This window comes from Bubalus bubalis, chromosome 15, assembly GCF_019923935.1.
Source record: "Bubalus bubalis isolate 160015118507 breed Murrah chromosome 15, NDDB_SH_1, whole genome shotgun sequence".
Classification (NCBI taxonomy): Eukaryota; Metazoa; Chordata; class Mammalia; order Artiodactyla; family Bovidae; genus Bubalus; species Bubalus bubalis.
This window is the reverse complement of record NC_059171.1, coordinates 80959137-80979452: the sequence shown is the minus strand read 5'-3', so window position 1 is coordinate 80979452 and position 20316 is coordinate 80959137. Positions and strand designations below refer to the sequence as shown.

At 64.5% G+C, this 20316-nt stretch overlaps 1 protein-coding gene across 13 annotated transcripts; it reads left to right on the top strand.

Moving 5' to 3' along the window:
* Window positions 1–342: 342 nt before the first annotated feature.
* SCRIB (scribble planar cell polarity protein) lies at window positions 343–20230 on the top strand. Of its 13 annotated transcripts, none has more exons than XM_044928363.1 (39): window positions 343–847; window positions 2031–2148; window positions 2256–2334; window positions 2424–2513; window positions 2615–2671; window positions 2758–2821; window positions 2913–2987; window positions 3060–3204; window positions 3602–3720; window positions 3887–4086; window positions 4156–4322; window positions 4394–4524; window positions 4615–4737; window positions 5558–5725; window positions 6226–6600; window positions 7252–7296; window positions 7706–7795; window positions 8197–8274; window positions 8866–9189; window positions 9273–9353; window positions 9431–9670; window positions 9966–10076; window positions 10156–10449; window positions 10544–10729; window positions 11639–11713; window positions 16007–16117; window positions 16199–16246; window positions 16377–16451; window positions 17294–17353; window positions 17880–17963; window positions 18082–18189; window positions 18282–18441; window positions 18514–18652; window positions 18753–18944; window positions 19033–19175; window positions 19253–19290; window positions 19411–19485; window positions 19702–19753; window positions 19847–20230. In XM_044928363.1, exons 1-39 carry the CDS (start codon window positions 689–691, stop codon window positions 19990–19992), a joined length of 5025 nt encoding a protein of 1674 aa, XP_044784298.1. In that variant the 5' UTR covers window positions 343–688; the 3' UTR covers window positions 19993–20230. The 13 variants fall into 13 exon arrangements, with proteins under 13 accessions (XP_044784298.1, XP_044784299.1, XP_044784297.1 ...); XM_044928362.1 differs by having other exon boundaries at window positions 344–847; window positions 7234–7296; XM_044928364.1 differs by lacking the exon at window positions 7252–7296.
* The last annotated feature ends 86 nt before the right edge of the window (window positions 20231–20316 follow it).

The following is a 20316-nucleotide window of genomic DNA, read 5'->3' as shown; positions in this document are numbered from 1 at the left end:
ACCAGGCAAATACAAGCACAGCCTGGGCCTGTCGCTCTACCTTCGGGGAGCCACGTCCCCGTGGGAGGGGCGGCAGGCGGGATCTCTGGGTCGTGAGGCTAAGTCGGGGGTGGGGCGGTGCAGGGCGGTGCTGGAGGGAAGGCAGGAAACCTCGAGCCTCTGCTTAGGGCGCTGGCGGTTAGGGAGGGCAGGCTTTGAGCGGACTTCAGCTCCCATCGTTCCTTGCGCCAGGGGCCACTCGAGCTTCCCGACAGGCTGTGCGCGGGGCCGCTACGGGTACTCGGAGGCATCGGCGCCGCAGGGCCTTGTGGGGGTTGCAGTTCGGGTCGGCGAGGGCGGGCCTCGGCTTCCCGGCGGGCTGCGCGGCGACCGGCGGTTGTCGGCGGGGCAGTCCGGCGGGCAGCGGTGGCGGCTCCGACTGCGGCACAGGCGGCGGGCGAGCGGACGGACTGGGTCAAGTGGGCCAGGCGGGATGCCGGGCCGCCGCCGCGTCTTGAGAGTCTGAGCGCCGGCCGGGCCGCGCCCCCCACCCAGGCCGCCGCGGTCCGAGCGTTCCGAGCGCGGGCCCGGCCCAGCGCGCCGCCTCCACCGCCACCCCGGGCCGCCCCCTGCCTCTCCCCCGGTCCGGCGCTCATGCGGGCCGAGCCCCGCCCCCCGCCCGCCGCCGGATCCCGCGCCCGCCCGCACCATGCTCAAGTGCATCCCGCTCTGGCGCTGCAACCGGCACGTGGAGTCGGTGGACAAGCGGCACTGCTCGCTGCAGGCCGTGCCCGAGGAGATCTATCGGTACAGCCGCAGCCTGGAGGAGCTGCTCCTCGACGCCAACCAGCTGCGCGAGCTCCCCAAGGTGAGTGGCCGCCGTCCCAGTCCTCGTTCCAGATCGGCAGGGTCAGTCTGCACGCGACCGTCCGCCCCTCCGAGCTCTCAGCCGGCCCTGGCCTGCGCGGGACACCGCAGCGTCCAGCCGGCCCTGCTGGTTCTTACTGGCCAGAGCCCCACCCTGGCCAGCCCCACCCTCCTCACCCACCGCCGGCGCTGGCACCAGGTGGCATCGGTCATCAGGTGCCTGCCTGGGGGTGGGGATGGTCACAGCCTAGAGGAGGAGCTCCAGATGGAAAGCCGCGGGGGAAGGTGGATGGGCTTGAGGTAGATCGGGGTGGAAGGTTAACCGGCTTGGCTGATGGATACGAACTTGCTGGACTACTCTGGAGGGGGAGCCCAGCCTCTGTCCTGACTGCTCTCTTCCTCCAGGGTGCTGGGGCGGGGTCAGAGGGAGCCTTCTTATGGTGCCTGTCCCAGACCAGCCTGTGTTCCGTCTACCTCTCACTGCCTTGTTTCTTCCCGTCAGCTTGCTTTCCTTCTAAGGCCACTTGGGAGAGAAGGTTAAAGGAAGCAGGTCACAAAAGGATTTCCTTTTTGGAGATGGGGTGCCAAGTGGCCCAATGCCTGGGGGCTGCATGCCACAGAGGGTGTGGCTTCACTCCAGAACTTGGACCAGGGCCCCTTACACGGATCTGTGGCCCCTGCTGTTTTCGCTATATTTTTTTTTTTGGTAGTTTCTAAATTCTTGTCAGTGTCTCAGGCTGGGCTGGTTGCTGGGGTACAGTCACAGAAACTACTGCAGGCTTTGGAGGGCCCACCGGCTGGGTGGGTCGAAGAGGTGATTCAGGTGGTAGGTAGAGCCCTGAGGGAACACAGAAGGTGAGGAACAGAGACTGGTCAGGTCAGAGAAAAGAAGTGATTTCTCAGTTAAGACTAAGACTTGAGCGTGTAAGGTAGGTCAGCTGGCAATGTTGCATGTTGCGGGGGGAGGTGCGGAGAGGGGTGTCTCTGAGGTAACACAAAGGGACCAGGTGTCAAAAGTCAAGGAGTCAGAAGCTCGAGAAACTGTGTGTGTATGTTTTTATCTCGTTGCTTTTCTTACTACAGACCAGGGTGATAGGACAGGACCCAGGGTTCCTGTGTGGCCTGGAGCAGGGAGGGGCCCTCACTACAGGGCCTGTCACTCTGACCCTACCCCCTGCCCACAGCCCTTCTTTAGGCTACTGAACCTGCGCAAGCTGGGCCTGAGTGACAACGAGATCCAGCGGTTGCCTCCGGAGGTGGCCAACTTCATGCAGCTGGTGGAGCTGGATGTGTCCCGGAACGGTGTGGAGCTGGGGCAGGCATGGGGTGGCATCTGAGGGTGGCAGGAAGGGCTTTGAGCTCCTGGAGGCTGTGGGCATTTCTCCGTGGTGACCCCTTTCTCCTCACAGACATCCCTGAGATCCCCGAGAGCATCAAGTTCTGCAAAGCTCTGGAGATTGCTGACTTCAGTGGGAACCCCTTGTCCAGGTGGGTGGTGGCCATAGCAGGGCTGGGCATGGGCCGTGGGGGTTCTGCAGCCCTGGCCTGGGCATCTGAGGACCCTCTTCTCTCCTTAGGCTCCCCGAAGGCTTCACTCAGCTACGCAGTCTGGCTCACCTGGCGCTGAATGACGTGTCCCTGCAGGCGCTGCCTGGGGACGTGGGCAAGTGAGTGCCTTCCTGCGGGGTGGGGGGCTCAGCCGAGCCCTGTTCCTGCACTACTCCCCACCATCCTGCCTCCTCTCACACTCTGTCCTGGTCTCGTTCAGCCTCGCCAACCTGGTGACCCTGGAGCTCCGGGAGAATCTGCTCAAGTCCCTGCCTGCGTGAGTGAGCTCGCCCCTGCCAGCAGCTAGCCCCAGGGACCATGGGCCATTTGGCCACGACAGACCTTGCTCTGTTTCTTCTGCAGGTCCCTGTCTTTCCTGGTCAAGCTGGAACAGCTGGATTTGGGAGGCAATGATCTGGAAGTGCTGGTGTGGAGAGGGTGGGGCTGTCATGGGTGGGGCGGGGCCAGGCAGGGCAAGTGAGCCTTGGCCATCACCCTGTCCCTGCCTCTTCTTGCAGCCTGATACCCTGGGGGCCCTGCCCAACCTGCGGGAGCTGTGGCTGGACCGGAACCAGCTATCAGCCCTGCCCCCGGTGAGTGAGGGTGTGGCTGCCACCCCACCTTGGGCCTGTCCCTCCCCCTGACCCTCTGCACCCACCCCCCAGGAGCTTGGGAATCTGCGGCGCCTGGTGTGCCTGGATGTGTCTGAGAACCGGCTGGAGGAGCTGCCCGCGGAGCTTGGGGGACTGGTGCTGCTCACTGACCTGCTGCTCTCACAGAACCTGCTGCAGCGGCTTCCAGACGGCATTGGTCAGTGCTGGGAGGGGCATGGCTCGTGTGGACCTGGGCCGAGCGGGGTCCTGGGGCAAGGACCCCTGGCTCTGCTGGGTTCTGAGACCTGTCCCTGAGGAGGGGAGGCGTTGGGCCACAGTGGCACGACTCGTGCTCGCACCTGAGGAGCTGAGGCAGTGCGCGGTGGTGAGCTCATGAGGGCACAATGAGGGCCTGGGGACCTGGGAGCCGCTGGGCTTGCTCAGGTTGGCAGCAGGTTGGGGCAGTGAGCGCGCGTCTGGAGGGAGGCTGAGGTCTCAGCGGTCTCACAGTGCAGGAGGCAGGAGTCCTTGCGCCAGCGCAAGCTGCCTCAGTCTCGTGAGTGTCCAAGGCTCCTGGCCCCACTGAGCCTGTTGCTGCATCTTCCCAACACCAGGTCAGCTGAAGCAGTTGTCCATCTTGAAGGTGGACCAGAATCGCCTGTGCGAGGTGACAGAAGCCATCGGGGACTGTGAGAACCTGTCGGAGCTGATCCTCACTGAGAACCTGCTGACGGTGGGGCTGGTTTCAGAGTTAGTGTGGGAGGCAGGGAGGATGGGGGAGCACCTGGAGGCGTGCAGAGTGGCAGGAGCCAGACATCTGCCTCGTCGGGGCCAGAGCAAGGGCAGAGACTGCACCCTCGGGCTCCTGATGGTTTCTGATCCTCACTCCTCCCGGCCAGGCCCTGCCCCACTCCTTGGGGAAACTGACCAAGCTGACCAACCTCAACGTGGACCGGAACCACCTAGAGGCACTGCCGCCTGAGATTGGGGGCTGCGTGGCACTCAGCGTCCTCTCTTTGAGGGACAACCGCCTGGCCGTCCTGCCGCCAGAGCTCGCCCACACGGCTGAGCTACACGTGCTGGATGTGGCTGGCAACCGGTGAGTGCTGCCCCCATCCCGCGGTACCGGGCCTGGCTTTCCCCAAGCTGACCGTGCCCCCGCCCCCAGCCTGCAGAGTCTGCCGTTTGCACTCACGCACCTCAACCTGAAGGCCTTGTGGCTAGCGGAGAACCAGGCGCAGCCCATGCTTCGGTTCCAGACCGAGGATGATGCCCAAACGGGCGAGAAGGTGCTCACCTGCTACCTGCTGCCACAGCAGCCCCTGCCCAGCCTTGGTAGGTCGCTGGGGCGGGGCGGGGCGGGGCCTGGGGCGGGGCGGCGTTCCCCCTGACACGCGCTTCCACAGAGGACCCTGAGCTGCAGAGCAGCCCTTCAGAAAGCTGGGGAGACGCCCCGCTCAGCCGTGTCAGTGTCATCCAGTTTCTGGAGGCCCCCGCGGGCGACGACGACCCAGAGGAAGCCGCTGCCGAGAAACGGGTATGGCGGGGTGGGGTCCCCGGGGGCTCCCGCCTCCCCGCCCCCGCCTGACCCCTGCCCCACCTGCCCTCACCCCTGTGCCCACTGCAGGGCCTGCAGCGTCGGGCTACGCCACACCCCAGCGAGCTCAAGGTGATGAAGAGGGGTGTGGAGCGCCGGAGTGAAGCCACCTCCTGCAGGCCTGACCCTGCGCCACCCTCGCCCTCCGAGGAGGTGCTTGTGGGGACCCGGAGGCCATGGGAGGGACAGCCGCCCGCCTTACAGGGCTTCCCGCGGGAGCCCCGGACTGGGTGCAGGGCTCCCGGCCCGCGTGGGCATGGGGAACCCACCAGGAGAGGAGCCAGGCGGTGGTGCTGGTCAGGAAACTCAGAAACAAGTGCACGTGCCTTCTGTAGAGTAGGCTGCCTCCACAGAGGACTGCTAGGCAGACACAAAAGCCATGTGGCATGGACGTGGGGCAGCTGCCCGTGAGGAGCCAGGAGTGGCTGGAGCAGTGGGCCTATGGGCTGGCACGTCTCAAGGGCACCTGCACTGTCTGCTTCCATGAGGGGACCTGTTCAGAATCAGGCAGGCCCAGCTCCGCTTGCTCAGGACCCCGGGTGCAGCAGGTGTTTGGTGCCTGGGGCTACGTGGCGGGACCTGTGTCTGGTGCACAGCCACCCACGGGAAGCTGCCCTCGCTGGTCCAGGAGGCATGCTCATGCTGGTTGGGGGCGCCTACCCGTCCTTGAGCTGGCGTTTGCTCAGGGACTCGTCAGCCCCTGCCCTTGTGATTTGTTTGGAATGAGCCTTGAGGGTTCGAACCACAGAAGGGTGGCTTTGTGTATCCACACCTGTTGGAGCTGGAAGTGCGGCTTCCCTAGTGGTGGGACAGCGGGCACCCCAGAGGATGAGCACAGACTTCCTGCAGGATGAGGGCAGCTGGGGGGGAAGCTCCCGAGGCTCTGTGGTCAGGCAGCAGGGAGCCCTGGGGTACATTCTGCAATGTGGGATCCTCCAGGGGCAGCCCAACCCATTGCCTTCCCCTGCCACAGGAGAAGAGGCTGAGCACTGAGTCTGGCCTAAGTGCAGACTCGCGCCTATCTGCCGGCACAGCCTCCCAGGGCGAGCCTGAGGGCCCGCTGGCCGAGGAGGAGGGGCTGAGCCAGCAGGAACCCGTGCCAGCCACCCAGGAAGAGGTCATGGAGGAGACCTACGAGGAGGTGAGACTGGCCTTGGGGGCCGCTTGCTCCGGGGCGGGCCTGCCAGCTCCCACCCTGCCTCCTTTCCAAGCTCGTGTGCAGGCAGCACCAGTCGGTTTTTTCAGGTGGGCCCCCAGGTGCACTCTTCCCTGTGTGGGGCCCAGCAGGAGTCAGGCTGCCCCAGGCCAGGGGGAGAGCTGGGGGAAGAGGGTCTTTACTTCAAGGCCGGCTCAGCCTGGGCCCTGCTCACCCACGCTACTGCACATTCCCCGCTGGAACATTCCCAGACACCAGGGCCTTCCTCGCGGTCCTGCTGGGGCCCCTCCTCAGGCTGCTGAGAGCACAGTGGGCAGAGCCTCCCAGCCCCCGAGCCTGCTCTTCCCGCTGACTGCTCTGTGCCCCTCACTGGCTCGTCACTTGTCCCTGTTCTTTAAGCAGCGGGCCCTCTTAGCACCTGTCTGCTGCCTTGGGCCCTGCGCTCGGGGGTGGGCTGGCCTAGTCCTCACACTTAGCTCTCACAGCCCACTGTGCGCTTCGCGGAGGACACGCTGCTCCTGCCCAGGGAGGACGGCGAGAGCGAGGAGGGCCAGCCAGAGGCGCCCTGGCCCCTGCCGGGGGGCAGACAAAGGCTCATCCGCAAGGACACACCCCACTACAAGAAGCACTTCAAGATCTCCAAGCTGCCCCAGCCCGAGGCCGTGGTGGCCCTCCTGCAGGGGACACCGCCAGACAGTGAGGGCCCAATGGGGACTGGGGGCTGGCACAATGGCCCCCACATGTCCTGGGCTCCGCGAGCAGAGGAGGAGGAGGAAGACGAGGCTGAGGAGGAAGAGGAGGGGGAGGCGGCAGTAGCAGCAGAGGAGGAGAAGGCGGTGGCCTCTGCGCCCTCTGTCAAGGTGGGTCTGGCCCCACACGCCAGCCCGAATCCAACTGACCAGGCCCCCTGGTCCACACCGGTGTGGGTCCCAGGCGACTCTCGAGGCAACTGGCACAGGAGGTGCCTGTCCCCAGCTCCCCACTCTCCTTTGCAGGCTGGGTGCAGACTCAGTTGCAAGCTCCGTGCTGGCCCTGTAGCCCCATCCCAAGCCCCTGGCAGTCCCCACCTATGCCCAGGCCCCTCTGCCTGCCCTAGCCTCTGGAGGGCTGGCTCTCATGGGTCCCTGTCTTCTCCATGGGATGCCCCGCCCCGCAGCAGCCCCGTGTCTGACATATCTGAGCACAGACAGCCTGGTGCTGTGGCGGCTGAGAGGGCCTGGACAGTTAGAGCTGGCACAGCCAGGCCTAGGCCCACCTGGCACCAGCCCAGCCTGCCCATTTGGCAGGTCGGCAGTAGCAGCCAGGCCTCCAGACCCTATGGGACCCCCTGCCTGGGGGCAGCACCAGACCCAGGCACGAAGGGCCAGGCTCTCAGGCTGTGGGAGCTTGGTGTGGTCTTCTCTCTCTTTCTTGCTCATGGCGGGGCTGGGCAAGGAGGTGGCGGGGCCGGGCGGCAGCTGACCTGCATGTCCTTGCTGGTCCTGTCCTAACAGGGGGTGTCGTTTGACCAGGCCAATAACCTGCTGATAGAGCCCGCTCGCATTGAGGAGGAAGAGGTCTGTACTCGCTTGCCGCTGCGCTCTTGCCCCAGGCTTCGCGGGCCTTGCTCTCGGGCTGCGGGCTCTCCATCTCCTTCCCGCTGCTGCTCAGACCTCCTCCCCAAACTCAGAGCCAGGGCCTGGGGCGCCCGCCAGACCCACAGGGCGCTGGCCTCCAGGCAGGGGTGGCCAATCTTGGAGGAGGTGCAGGGTGTGCCCCCCTCCTGCGGCGCTCCGGCCCTGGAAGGCCCCCGTCACCCACAGGCGAGCACTCCCTCTGGCTGCGCTCCCTGGAGCCCGGCAGCCCCCACCTCGTCAGCTCCTCTGTGGCCCAAGCCGGCCCTGGGAGAGGTGGCTGGTGGCCGGAGGGGACCAGGCCCCGGCCCCTCAGCCTTCCCTGGACACGGTGCGTCTGTTCTGTTTCCAGCTGACGCTCACCATCGTGCGGCAGACAGGGGGCCTGGGCATCAGCATTGCGGGTGGCAAGGGATCCACGCCCTACAAGGGAGACGACGAGGTGAGGAGCCGCCCCCACCCTGTGCTGCCCGCAGGCCCTGCCCCTGCAGCACACGAGGTCCTAGAGGCCGGGGTTGTGGGGGGCAGCGTCGTAGAGGACGGTCAGGGCCGCTGGTCTGCCCGCCGTCTCTTTCAGCCTCACCTCCCTTTCACCGGCACTTCTTGTGCTGTGTATGGATCGAACTTCCCGGGACTGACCTGCACCCTCACTCCCTGACGCCTGGGACCCCACAGCAGCCCACACCCAGGCCGTATGACCACTGCAGGCCCACTTCTGTCTTTCCTGCACCCTGGGGCGTCTTTGCAGCCCTGACTGGGGGGCTTCTGGGCCTCGCACAGCTGCTGAGGGCCCCTCTCTGGAAGGGCATCCACCGACGTTCTTGGGCTATCTCTGTCTTACAGGGCATTTTCATCTCCCGGGTGTCTGAGGAGGGCCCTGCGGCTCGGGCTGGGGTCCGAGTAGGCGACAAGCTCCTCGAGGTGAGCCCCCTGGCCACCGTGTGAAGTGCACACTCTTGGGACCTCTCAGTCCCACGTCTGGTGGTGGGCTCCCTCCCCTCCAGGAAGGGGGTGCCCAGCTCCTCCTGAGAGCCCCAAGTATGGGACCCCTATGAGGCATGGAGCTCATAAGCTAGAGCTCCGGGTAGACTGGAGGTCAGCCCAAGGCAGAAACCCGCGTCTGGGCAGGAGGCCTGTCGGGTGGTCAGAGGGCAGTCTGCTCTGGGGGATGGGGGCAGGAGGAAGTAACCCTGCACTCACTGAACAGAGGGGCTGCTGTGTCCCAGCAGCTCAGAGAGCGCAGGGCAGGGCCAGATGCACAGAACCCCCGGCATCCTCCCCAGGACTGCTTAGATAAGGAGCAGGTGTGTGGGGCAGGGGCACCAGGACTGGGCACTGTGGACTAGCAGGGGCATCGCCTGCTTCCTCGACAGTGGGCCTCCTAGCCCTGTGTTGCCCAGATAGGTAGCCAGTACCCACAGGGAGGGGGGCAGCAGCCCCTGGCACGCTGTGGCTTGTGCCCACTCGGCCGGCCCGCCTGCAGAGGGCGGGCTGACAAGTGCCGTGCGGCAGGTGAACGGCGTGGCCCTGCAGGACGCGGAGCACCAGCAGGCCGTGGAGGCACTGCGCGGGGCGGGTGCCACCGTGCACATGCGGCTGTGGCGGGAGCGCATGGTGGAGCCTGAGAATGCAGTCACCGTGACAGCCCTGCGGCCCGAGGATGACTACAGCCCGAGGGAGCGGCGAGGGGGCGGCCTGCGCCTGCCCCTGCTCCCGCCCGAGCCGCCCGGGCCGCCCCGCCAGCGCCACGTGGCCTGTCTTGTGCGCAGCGAGAAGGGGCTGGGTTTCAGCATCGCAGGCGGGAAAGGCTCCACGCCCTACCGGGCCGGTGACGGGGTAAGTTTGGGGCCGGGGGTGGGGCGGGGTGGGGGGCAGGCCTGGCCAGCCCGCGGACACCCACTCGCCCTCCCCCGCTGCAGGGCATCTTCATCTCCCGCATCGTTGAGGGGGGTGCTGCCCACCGGGCAGGCACCCTGCAGGTCGGCGACCGCGTCCTTTCCGTGAGTGCGGCGGTGGGCCTGCCTAGCACCCATGCACCCCTCTCCCTGGGGCCGTCTGACAGGCTGTGCTCTTGCAGATCAATGGGGTGGACATGACCGAGGCCAGACACGACCATGCTGTCTCCCTGCTGACTGCCGCGTCGCCCACCATCGCCCTGCTGCTAGAGCGGGAGGCTGGGGGGCCCCTCGCCCCCAGCCCTCCCCCTCACTCCCCCCCGCCCCCCACTGCTGCCCCTGCTGCCCCAGGGGAGCCTGGGCCTCTGAGGCTGCCCCCTAGTCTGCTCGCTGCTGCCCTGGAGGGGCCGTACCCAGTGGAGGTGAGACCGCTGCCCTGGCCCTGCCCACCAACCAGCCCCTGTCTCCACAGCCACACAGCTTTAGGTGTGGCTGTCGGCCCCGCTCGTGGGAGAACAAGGGCCTCGGCCCTGTCCTCTCAGGCTCCAGGACACAGGGCGTCGTTCCGTAGGGGCTTCCTCCTCCTGCAGTCTTCTCTGCACCGTCACGCGGCCTCCCTGTGGTGGAGCTCCCTGGTCTCACACCCCTGGGCTTGGGAAGCCATCCTGTAATGTTCGGCTTGTTCCAGCCACCCTTCCTGTTCCTCCATGTTCCCAGGAGATCTGTCTGCCCAGAGCGGGGGGCCCCTTGGGGCTCAGCATCGTTGGGGGCTCCGACCACTCCAGCCACCCATTCGGTGTCCAGGAGCCCGGCGTGTTCATTTCCAAGGTAGAGCAGACCCCGTGGGCGCTGTGGGGTGTAGGGAGGCCCAGCCCCCTGCCCACGGTGCCCGGCCTTCCCTCCACAGGTGCTCCCACGGGGCCTGGCTGCACGCAGTGGCCTGCGGGTCGGGGACCGCATCCTGGCAGTGAACGGGCAGGACGTGCGGGAGGCCACACACCAGGAAGCGGTCAGCGCCCTGCTCCGGCCCTGCCTAGAGCTGGTGCTGGTTGTGCGGAGGGACCCGCCGCCCCCGGGCATGCGGGAGCTCTGCATCCAGAAGGCCCCCGGGGAGAGGCTGGGCATCAGCATACGTGGGGGCGCCAAGGGCCACGCCGGGAACCCCTGTGACCCCACCGATGAGGGCATCTTCATCTCCAAGGTGAGCTCCCACTCGCCCGCCCGCCCCGTGGACTTCTCCGGCGGGGAGGGGCCCAGGTCCGGGGCTGGTCCTGAGCACAGCTGTCTCCCCGCAGGTGAGCCCCACGGGAGCAGCTGGGCGAGATGGCCGTCTGCGGGTGGGACTGCGGCTGCTGGAGGTGAACCAGCAGAGCCTGCTGGGTCTGACGCATGGAGAGGCTGTGCAGCTGCTGCGCAGTGTGGGCGACACCCTGACTGTACTGGTCTGCGACGGTTTCGACACCAGCGCTGCCACCCCCGAGGTCAGTGCCCCCCCAGCCGGCGCTCGGCCACGGGGACTGCGTCCCGCCCCCAGTGTGGCCGGGAGGGTCCTGGTGCGCCGGGGCCAGGACACGCTTGACCGTTGTGAGTCAGACCTGGGGGAGCCATGCGGTGCGGGTGCCAGGTCCTCGTTTCAGCCCCGCTCGCAGCCTTGGTGGGACAGACTGTGTACAGAAGGCCTGGTTGTGTCTTCAAAGAAAAGGTTGAACCGGGCAAGCAGCATTTGTGCCCTGGGGCCGCCAGGCCAGGGCAGGACGGCCCAGAGCGGGACACAGCCCGCCTGCAAACCCCCGGGCCCTGCCACGCTGGCCTGGTGCCGGCCTGCTTTCTGGCAGCCCCTTAGCAGGGAGCTCAGGGCCCAGACCTGTGTCCCCGCGCAGACACCTGGGCGAGCCTGTGGGGACCCAGTGGTTCTCCGTTGCAGCCCCTGGAGGAAGTGTCAGCTGCCAGGCCCAGGACCGGGCTGCAGAGGCCTGGTGTCCAGCCCGGCCGGTGTCCTGCACCAGCCTGGCTGTGCCCTCTTGGGGGGCCCTGCTGTCTTATGCTGCCGCTGTCCCCGGGCTTCCAGCATCAGCCCAGGGGGGCCGCTTCTCCTGCAGCAGCCCCCACCCCCGCCTCCAGGGGCTCCTTCCCCGCAGCGGCTGCCAGCTCCCTGAGGGCCTCCTTTCTGGGGATGGGGCTCCAGTGGGTCTCCGGGACGGCAGCCTACTGCCCCTGTCCCCGCACTGCCGAGGCAGGGTCTACCTCGTCCTGTGCATCGCCTCCTGAACTGGGAAGGATGGTGCGTTTGTCCTTGTTTCTCCTGCCTGGGTGCTGGACTGGGACCCCATTCCCTGGGTTCTGGGGGCCCCTGTGCTGGCCTCTGTGCCCACATCCCTGTGTGCCTGCAGGAACCTGTTGTTTCTGGTGAGGAACCTTGCTCAGACTTTCCAGAGAGGGCTGTGTCTTCTGCTTTCTCATTTAAAGTAAGACCTTACATGTTTCGGTCAGCACATGTACTTATTTTTAAGGTTTCAGTACAAACAGAGTAAATACACTCCAGGGCGAAGAGCAGAGCAGGCGTCTCCCCAGCTTTATGGAGGCTTTGCTGGGCTCCTCTGACTGTCTGCCCATCTCTCCCTGGGTTGCTTTGCCTGTGCTGTGTTTCCAACCAGAGTGCTCGGAGCCTGTCTTGATGCTTTTGGGGGCGTTTCTGCAGGACAGCACCCTGGAAGAAGGGGTGTTGGGCCTGAGGCCGCAGGCTTGCCCCATCTCCCACCCCCGCCCAGCCTCAGGCTTGTCTCCATGGACCTGGCCTCCTTTGACGTGTGACTCACGAAACTCGCAGTTTGTCTTTTGTGTTATAAGCTTCTGTCTTTTTGCATAGGGCATGAGTGGGCTTTGTCTTTTGCTCCTTCACAATGGCCTTTCTGGGATTATAGAAACATGGAGACTGTGAGTGACATTGTCTAACCTTCCTCATAATGTCTGGATTTGAGTTTTGATGATGAAAACCCTCTCTGGGGCAAGATTGTCAAAGCTATTTTTTAGAAAACAATCCACTGGAATTGCTTCTCAAGCAAGTGGATCTTCCGTCCCAGTGGAGTGCACTGGACTGGCCTTCAGTTTCCCACTGATCGGGGGAGATCGGGCTTCCTTGTAGGTTGGATCCACATCCCGTGGTCCTGGGAGCCGGCCGTGTTCTTGAGCCGATGCTGCTAACCTCAGTGTAGCCACTTTAGAGTATGTTTCAGGAGACCTAACTGGTGAAATCACCCACTGTTTTTTCTTCTTTTGACAAGTGTTAGTCTATTTTCATGTGTTTTCTCTTCCAAATGGACCTGCCAGTTCTGTAAGTTGGTTGGGAGCTGGGGGTTCACTGTGAGCTCTGTGACTGTGTGAATAAGGTTTCTCCAGGCACATTCCTAGGTTGCTCTTGCATCCTTGTTGATTCTCATCGGTGACTTTGTTGCGTCTCCTGGAGGAAGCCCTGAGGCCCAGGTGGTGGCTGCGGGTCCCCTTTTCCTCCGTCCCCCTGGGAACCTGGTGATGGTGGACAGTGACCTTGCCTTGTGCTGACTTGGAGGAGGTAGTTTATATAACATTCTTTTAAACTTGGATGGCTGTTTCCATTTATAACCTGTAAGAATTTTCTCTGAAAGAGTGCTGAGTTTTCTGGAGTCCTTTTATTGATGGCTTTTACAGCCCTGTGCCAAGTACGGTGAGGTGCAGCCCACAGGTTTCCTCCAGCTAGCTTGCTGCTTGAAAGAAAAAGGGGTGACGTGTATCCGTCAGGACACCGGTCATCCACCCAGCCCCATTTCTCTTAACCTCAGCCCACCTGCCTCCTCTGTGGTGACCCGTTCAACCCCTGTAGGAATTAGGGTTCACAGCCATCTCTCCGAACTTTGGATTCTGCAAGCGCGTCTTTGCATGAGCTGTGCCCTGGCGTCCTCCCCAACCTCTGCACGGCAGGGGGCAGGCTGGCCTCAGGACCTGCCTGTCCTTGCTGTGCCGGCCTCTGCCCCAGGGCCCTGCACAGGCAGGCAGGCCTGGTGGCCAGCTGGTGGCAGCGCTGTGGGGACCGCTGTGCGCTTCCAAGAGCTTGCTGACTGGTGCTCAGCATGTTTGGGGCAAGGTCCAGAACATTCTTTCTCCTCCCCTCTGTTTCTGTGGTCCCATCACCGTCTTGATCTGATTTCTGCCGTCTCTTCCTCCCCATCACACTCACCAAAGTTTTGTATATTTTAGCAGCCTTCTCAGAAAAACCACCTTTTGGATTTTGATCCAGACCGCCTTTCTTTTCCGTGTTTCCTTGATTACTGATCGAAGGAAGACTGCCTCAGTTACTCCTTCCTCATCTAGTGTTTTCAGTCATTCTAATGACCTTTCTGTAAAGAAGAAATTTTATCAGCTGCTTTTTATCCTAAAATAAGATTTTGTACAGGAGATGTGTGGTAAACACTCTGATTCTTTCCTTTCATTGGTTGATTTTTAAATAACAAGTGGCTGCCCTGGAAGCCCCCATGGTGACTGCTTTTTGGTCTTTGTGGTCCTCGTGAGGCAGGGTGCCTGCGTGGGCACCGCGGTGACAAGCCGGTGACACACCAGCCTGGTGGTGACCCAGGCGTCCCGGTGTCTCCTGCCGCAGCCCTGGCATGGGGCTCAGACCATCACTGGCTGGTCTTGTGGCCTCGCTCCTGGGCCTCTGCAGCACACGGGTCCTCAGGAGGTAGGTTTCTAGGGGGAAAAAATCCATGAGGTTGTTACTTTCAACCCATGCTTAAGGACAGCAGGCTTTGATTCTTTTGACTTTATATTTGTGTCTCTTTTTCTCATCTTAAAAGTCGTTTTATTAAATTAAGTAATATTATAAGTATTGATTTAAAAAAGCCGTATCAGTGTTATCACTAGCATTTCTTAATAGCACTTTGACATTTCTGTGTCCTTAGGATTCATCCACTAGGAGGTGCAGTCACAATGCTACGTTAAGTCCCTGGGAAATGATTCTCTGCATTGTCCTACTGCCGGCTTGTCATACAGTTAGGCTGAGTTTTGTCTGAGTTTTCTTCTCGGCTGTGCTGGTCTCGTTGCTGCGCATTGGCTTCTCAGTGAGGCGGCTTCTCTTGTTGGGAAGCACAGACCCCAGACCCCGGGCTTGGTAGTTGGTGGTTCATGGGCTTAGCTGCTCTGCGGCATGTGGGATCTTCCTGGAGCAGGGATCGAGCCTGTGTCCCCTGCATTGGTAGGTGAATTCTTAACCACTGGGCCACCGGGGAAGCCCAGAACTCGTTTTCAGTTCTTAAAGATGACTTTAAAAGCAGAGTTTCCTGGGAGTTCCCCGGCAGTCCGGGGGGTGGGACACGGCACGCTCACTGCTGTGTCGTGAGGTCAGGCTGCAGTTGGGGAGCGAAGACCCTGCGGCCGGGAGGACAAACTGGCTGCTCGTGCTAAACCTTTGCAGCTGTGAACACAGCCCTCCAGGAGTCTGAATCCCCTCTCGGTGACCCCCAGGCCAGCGTCTGCATTAGTGTAGTTTCTCCTGCTGTTATTTCTGTTTTGAAAGATACAAGCAAGTAAATAAAGTAGTGACAATTTTAGAGTTGAGGAAAAGTGTCAAGAACAGTAGACAGGACCTCTCACTCAGAGGCCCTGCATGCCTCCCACCAATGGTCCAAGGCGACCTTTAGAGCTACAAGGCATGTGGGCATCTGGTTGTCTCCCAGCCTGACCTGGAACTTCAGGTGGGCACAGGCCATCACGGCATGGATGGCACTCACTGGGGGTCTGTCCATTGCCTCCTCAGGACGAGCTGCAGTGGCTGTATCTTGGCAGGGTTATCACAGAGCTCACACTGTCTTGGAGGGCCTCCCACCAGACCCACGGGTGTGGTGCCTGCACGGGGGCGTCTCTGGGTCACCCCACCAGGTGATGCTTCCCCCCGGAAACTGGCGGGTGCTTTGGGGGGTGCAGCGGCCTGCTCCTCCTCGGGCTCCTCCTCAGCCCCAGGGCAGTTGTGCGCCCTCCCCACTGCTCTGGGCGGCCACCTTCCTTAGCACAGATTTTCCGTTTTATCTCGTGGTGAGAGTTGTCACGGCTGCTGTTGATATCTGGTGCTCCAGCCATCCAGGCGGAGCTGACGAGAGGGCTTCTGGCTGGCCCGGGGCCCTGTTCACATCGCCCACCTCCCTCAGGCAGCCTCCTTTCTAGCACAGCAGGAAGTCTGGGGTCACCTCACCCTTTCCCCTACCTTCTTTCTCCAAGGAGCACTGGTTCCCTTAGTGGACAGGGCTATTTAGGAGCCGGGATGTGGGCGCCAGGCGTGCTCCTGGCTGTCAGGCCTCAGGGTCTCAGGCCGCTCGGGGGCTGGGTTGTGCCTGTGAGCGGGCACCTTTTACGTCCTGATAGTCGCTTACGCTGGAGAAGCGCGTGGTCACGTCTGCTGTCATCACTCCGGTCAACACCACAGTCAACTCTTCCTCCTTTAAACGGCCTTTTCTGCCGTCAGGAATCTGTCAGCCTCCTTCTGCTGGGACTTTGGCCTCAGCTCCTCTCTGTGCCATGGGCGCTTCACTGTCGCCCCACCGCCTTGTCAGTTCTGTGCTCCGGGGTGCGTGTCCACGGCCAACCTCTCTCGCCCGGTGCTCTGCATCGCCGTGTCCTCGGGAGCGTGGTGTGGGTGCCCTGGGCACAGATGCGATGGTGGCGTGGAGTCCTGAGCAAGCAGAGCCCACCCCAGCGGCTGCCTCGGGTGTGGCCACTCCGCCCCTCCCCCGCAGGTGTCCCCAGGCATCATCGCCAACCCCTTCGCGGCAGGCCTTGGCCGCCGGAACAGCCTGGAAAGCATCTCCTCCATCGACCGGGAGCTGAGCCCCGAGGGCCCCGGCAAGGTCAGAGCCACCCACAGCCAGCAGCCCCTGGGCTGGGAGCCTGAGGCCGTCAGCCCCGACCACTGTCTCCTCTGCTCACAGGAGAAGGAGCTGCCCGGACAGATCCCACTATGGGGCCCAGAGGCCATGGTGAGTGCCCAGGCCCTCCTGCCCCACATGGCGGGCTCCTCCCCACAGCCCAGAGTCCCTAGGCCTGGCCGCCCACCCCGCACTCTGGCAGGCACAGCCCTGGCAGCCCTGTGTCCACTCTGCCCCCCAGGGTCGGAGCCCAGAGAGCCTGAAGCCAGCCTGCCGAGCCCTGGCCGCCACCCCTGGCGCCGGCAGCGTGCAGAGGGTCAGTCCCTGGTCATCACACCCCTGTTCCGGCCTCTGCCCACTTGTCCGTCAGTCCTACCCCTGTCTTCCTTCCCTTCACCTGAGGCCCTGCAGGACAGAGCTCTGCCAGGATCCTGTCCCCAGGGAGAGGGCTGAGGCCCTCAAAGGGCCCTCATGCATGACAGGGACTGCCTGGGGTGCCCGAGCTGGAGCGCCACCCCCAGCCTGGCACGCGTCTGTCCTCTTCCACCCCTAAGCCCAGCTGTGATGCATCCGCTGCTGCCTACCCCCCACCTCCCAGAGGCAGACTCAAGGCAGAGCAGAGGGCTGTGTGGGCCCAGGGCCCCCGGTGGAGCACGGTGGGAGGAGGGCCAGTGCTGCGGGGGGGCAGGGCCCTGGGCGGAGGCCTGTGGTTCTCACCCCTTCCCTGCAGGGCGGGCTGCCCAGCGCCAGCTGCTGCTGGGAGACTCTGCAGGGCTGGTGAGGAGGCTGTGCCAGCTGGGGGCTGAGTGAGCCTGTTCAGGGGCTTTGTGCTCAGCCCCACATAGGCAAGAGTAGGAAGCCCCCAAGAGGGGAGGGGGCCCAGTGTCCTCCATCAGAAAGGGGCACAGCTGGGGGGTGGCTCGCAGGGGGCGGGCCTCCCTGGCTGACGGGCCTCTGAGGCTCATAGGGAGGGTGGCCGCCCCACCCAGGAGAAGTCCAGCCCAGCCCAGCCCATCCATCTCAGATGTCTCAGGGCTGCTCAGGTCAGGGTGTTGAGGACCAGCCTTTGTGCTACTGAGGCAGGCAACCCCCCACCTCCTCCTCGGGGGCCCTCAGCCCTGCCTGACCCTCCCCACAACCACCACTCCGCTCTTCCAGGTGCTGCCTGTGGCAAGTGGAGAGATGGCTGAGGCCCCCTGCTCCCCTAGCCACCAGCAGGTGAGTACACACAGTGGGGGTGCTGCAGAGGGTGCTGTGTGCAGAGTCCACTACTCCGGGGAGGGTGCTAGGGCTCACACGTTCCCCAGCTGCCATCCCACAGGGGGATGGCCTGCAGGCCCCTTCCTGGCCCAGCTGGCTGGTATCACGGCTGGGGGGCTCCCTGTGGCCTCCTGGACAGAGGGGGCTGGGGGTCAGGGTGGCCTTCCCCAGTGCCTGGCGGTTTTGTCCCCATCTGTCTTCATGTCTGGGAGTTCCTGGGGGCCACTCTACCCTGCCCCGAGCCCCCCACCTGCCTGCAGAGGCTCCCTGGTTCTGCTGCATGGGGAGGGCCAGGCCTGGTGGCAGGGTTGGGGCAGACACTGAAGTGCCGGCTTGGAGCCCAGCGCCCAGCCTCTGCCCCTTCCTGACAGACAGCAGATGGGTGAGTGCTGGCCTCGCTTCCTGGGCACCCAGCCGCCCACCTCGGCGCCATCTCTCTCCCCCCACCCCGTCCCTCACACCCCCCACCTGAACCCCTTTGCAGACAAAGCCTGGGGTGATCCAGCCACTGGTTCAGGCCTGGCCAAGGGGCTCCCCGGTCCCCAGGGGCAGAGGTGGTCCCCAGCCCGTGAGTGCCCTGACCTGGGGGGCAGGGGTGGGGGCAGTCAGCAGGGACAGCTGGTGGCAGGGTGGGCGGTGCTGCAGGGGCAGCTGTCCCTGCTCAGCTCACTGCGCCCGGTCCCCAGCCCCCCTCCCCGCCCTCCCCTGCCGAGCTGCCAGCTAACGTGAAGCAGGCCTATAGGACGTTCGCGGCTGTGCCCGGCCTGCACCCGCCCCTGGACACCCCTGCCCAGGTAGGTGGTGGGCAGCCCTCAGGTGCCCCGCTGCGTGCGCCTGCGAGGGTGTGACACCCGAGGGGCCGGGTCTGAGGGCGCGCTTCCCCCAGCACCCCATGCTCGGGCCCACGGCCTCGCCGGAGCAGCTGTCCTTCCGCGAGCGGCAGAAGTACTTTGAACTGGAGGTTCGGGTGCCCCAGGCCGAGGGCCCCCCTAAGCGCGTGTCGCTGGTGGGCGCTGACGACCTGCGGAAGATGCAGGAGGAGGAGGGTGAGCAGGCGGCACGGGGGTGGGGGAGGGTGGGGGGTGCCGGCTCGTGGCCTGACCCTCCGCGCCCCGTAGCCCGCAAGCTGCAGCAGAAGAGGGCGCAGATGCTGCGCGAGGCGGCGGCCGACACGGGGCTCCCGGAAGCCGATGCTCCTGAGGACGAGGAGCCCGAGGAGGAACCACCCTGGGTCGGCCAGGGCCCCATGGCAGAAGGGTGAGGCGGGGGAGGGCCGCCCCAGCCCCTGTCCCCGGCACCCCTCCGCCCGTGCCCGGCGCCCCTCCATCTGGCCCTCCTGTCCTGTCGCCCCGCCCAGGCTTGGTCCCGCGTCTCCTCCGCCGCAGGGAGGTGGTGCCCCAGTGCGGACTGCCAAGGCCGAGAGGCGCCACCAGGAGCGGCTTCGCGTGCAGAGCCCCGAGCTGCCGGCCCCAGCCCCAGAGCGGGCCTTGTCCCCCGCGGAGCGCCGAGCCCTGGAGGCCGAGAAGCGGGCGCTCTGGAGGGCGGCCAGGTAAGGCCTGCCCCGCCCTCCGCTGCCCGCGCCCACACGCTGCCAGCGCCTGCGCCCCCACGCTGCCAGCGCCTCCGCCTGCCCACAGGATGAAGTCCCTGGAGCAGGACGCCCTCCGCGCACAGATGGTCCTCAGCAAGTCCCAGGAGGGCCGAAGCAAGCGGGGACCCCTGGAGCGCCTGGCCGAGGCCCCCTCGCCAGCGCCTACTCCATCACCCACCCCCTTGGAAGGTCTGTATGTCGGGCGGGAGGCGGGAGCCCGGCCTGCAGCGCGGACCTCTCCCGATGCCCCCTTCTTGTTCCTCCAGACCTCGGCCCCCAGACCGGCACCTCCCCGGGACGCTTGGTGAGGAGCCAGCAGCTGCCGCCCTCCCCTGCCTTCCTCCCTTGGCGGGGCAGGGATCCAGACTCCCACCCTCTCTTCTTCTTACGCTCTCTGCCTCTCTCCTCACGCTGTCCTTTCAAGGCCTTGTCTGGGAGGAAGTTTGACTACAGGGTGTTTGCCGCCCTCCCCTCTTCCAGACCTGTCTATGACATGCAGGTACCGGGCCCTCCGGCCCTTCTGCAGGACACCCTGACCGGCTCCTGCGGCTTTCTGCTCAGCCTGTCTCCCAGCCTGTCCCCTGCTCCATACCCTCCCTGTCCCACCCCCGCCCCCGCCCCCCCAGCCAGGGCTCTACAGGGACTCACCCAGGCTCCTGTTGGGGGCTTCAGGCAGGTCTGGGTAGTCCCTGACCAGCCCTTCTCCCCGTCACAGTCCCCAGATTTCGCTGAGGAGCTAAGGTCCTTGGAACCACCTCCGAGCCCAGGTGAGTTGGCAGGCCAGGGCCGGGCCCACCCCCGCCCCCATGGTCCAGGGTGCCAGGCCCATCTACTCACTTACTCCCTGCCCCTGCCCGCAGGTCTGCCAGAGGAGGACGGAGAGGTGGCCATGGTGCTTCTGGGCAGGCCCTCTCCAGGCTCCACGGGTCCCGAGGAGGTGGCCTTGTGCAGCAGCCGCCGGGCCATGCGGCCAGGGCGCCGAGGCCTGGGCCCAGTGCCCTCTTAGAGGAGCGGGGTGCCTCCCCCGACTTGGGGTGGGGGCCCTGCCAGCGCCAACACCACCCTTGCCCCGAGTCTTTTAACCCGGCCGGTAGCATTTTAAAGAGGTCCCCTGAGGAGTTCTGGCCACTGACTAACCGCCCCCTCCCCAGCCGGGACCTCCTGGCGAGACTGTAACTAGTGATGTTTGTACAACCAAAGACTCTATTTTGTGGTTTAAGAAGAATAAAATTGACTACGTTTTACATCTTGTCTGTCTTACTCTGTCCACCTGCTGGCACACGAATGCACCCCTCTGTCCCTCCCAATCTGGGGGCAGCGGGTGCAGGGA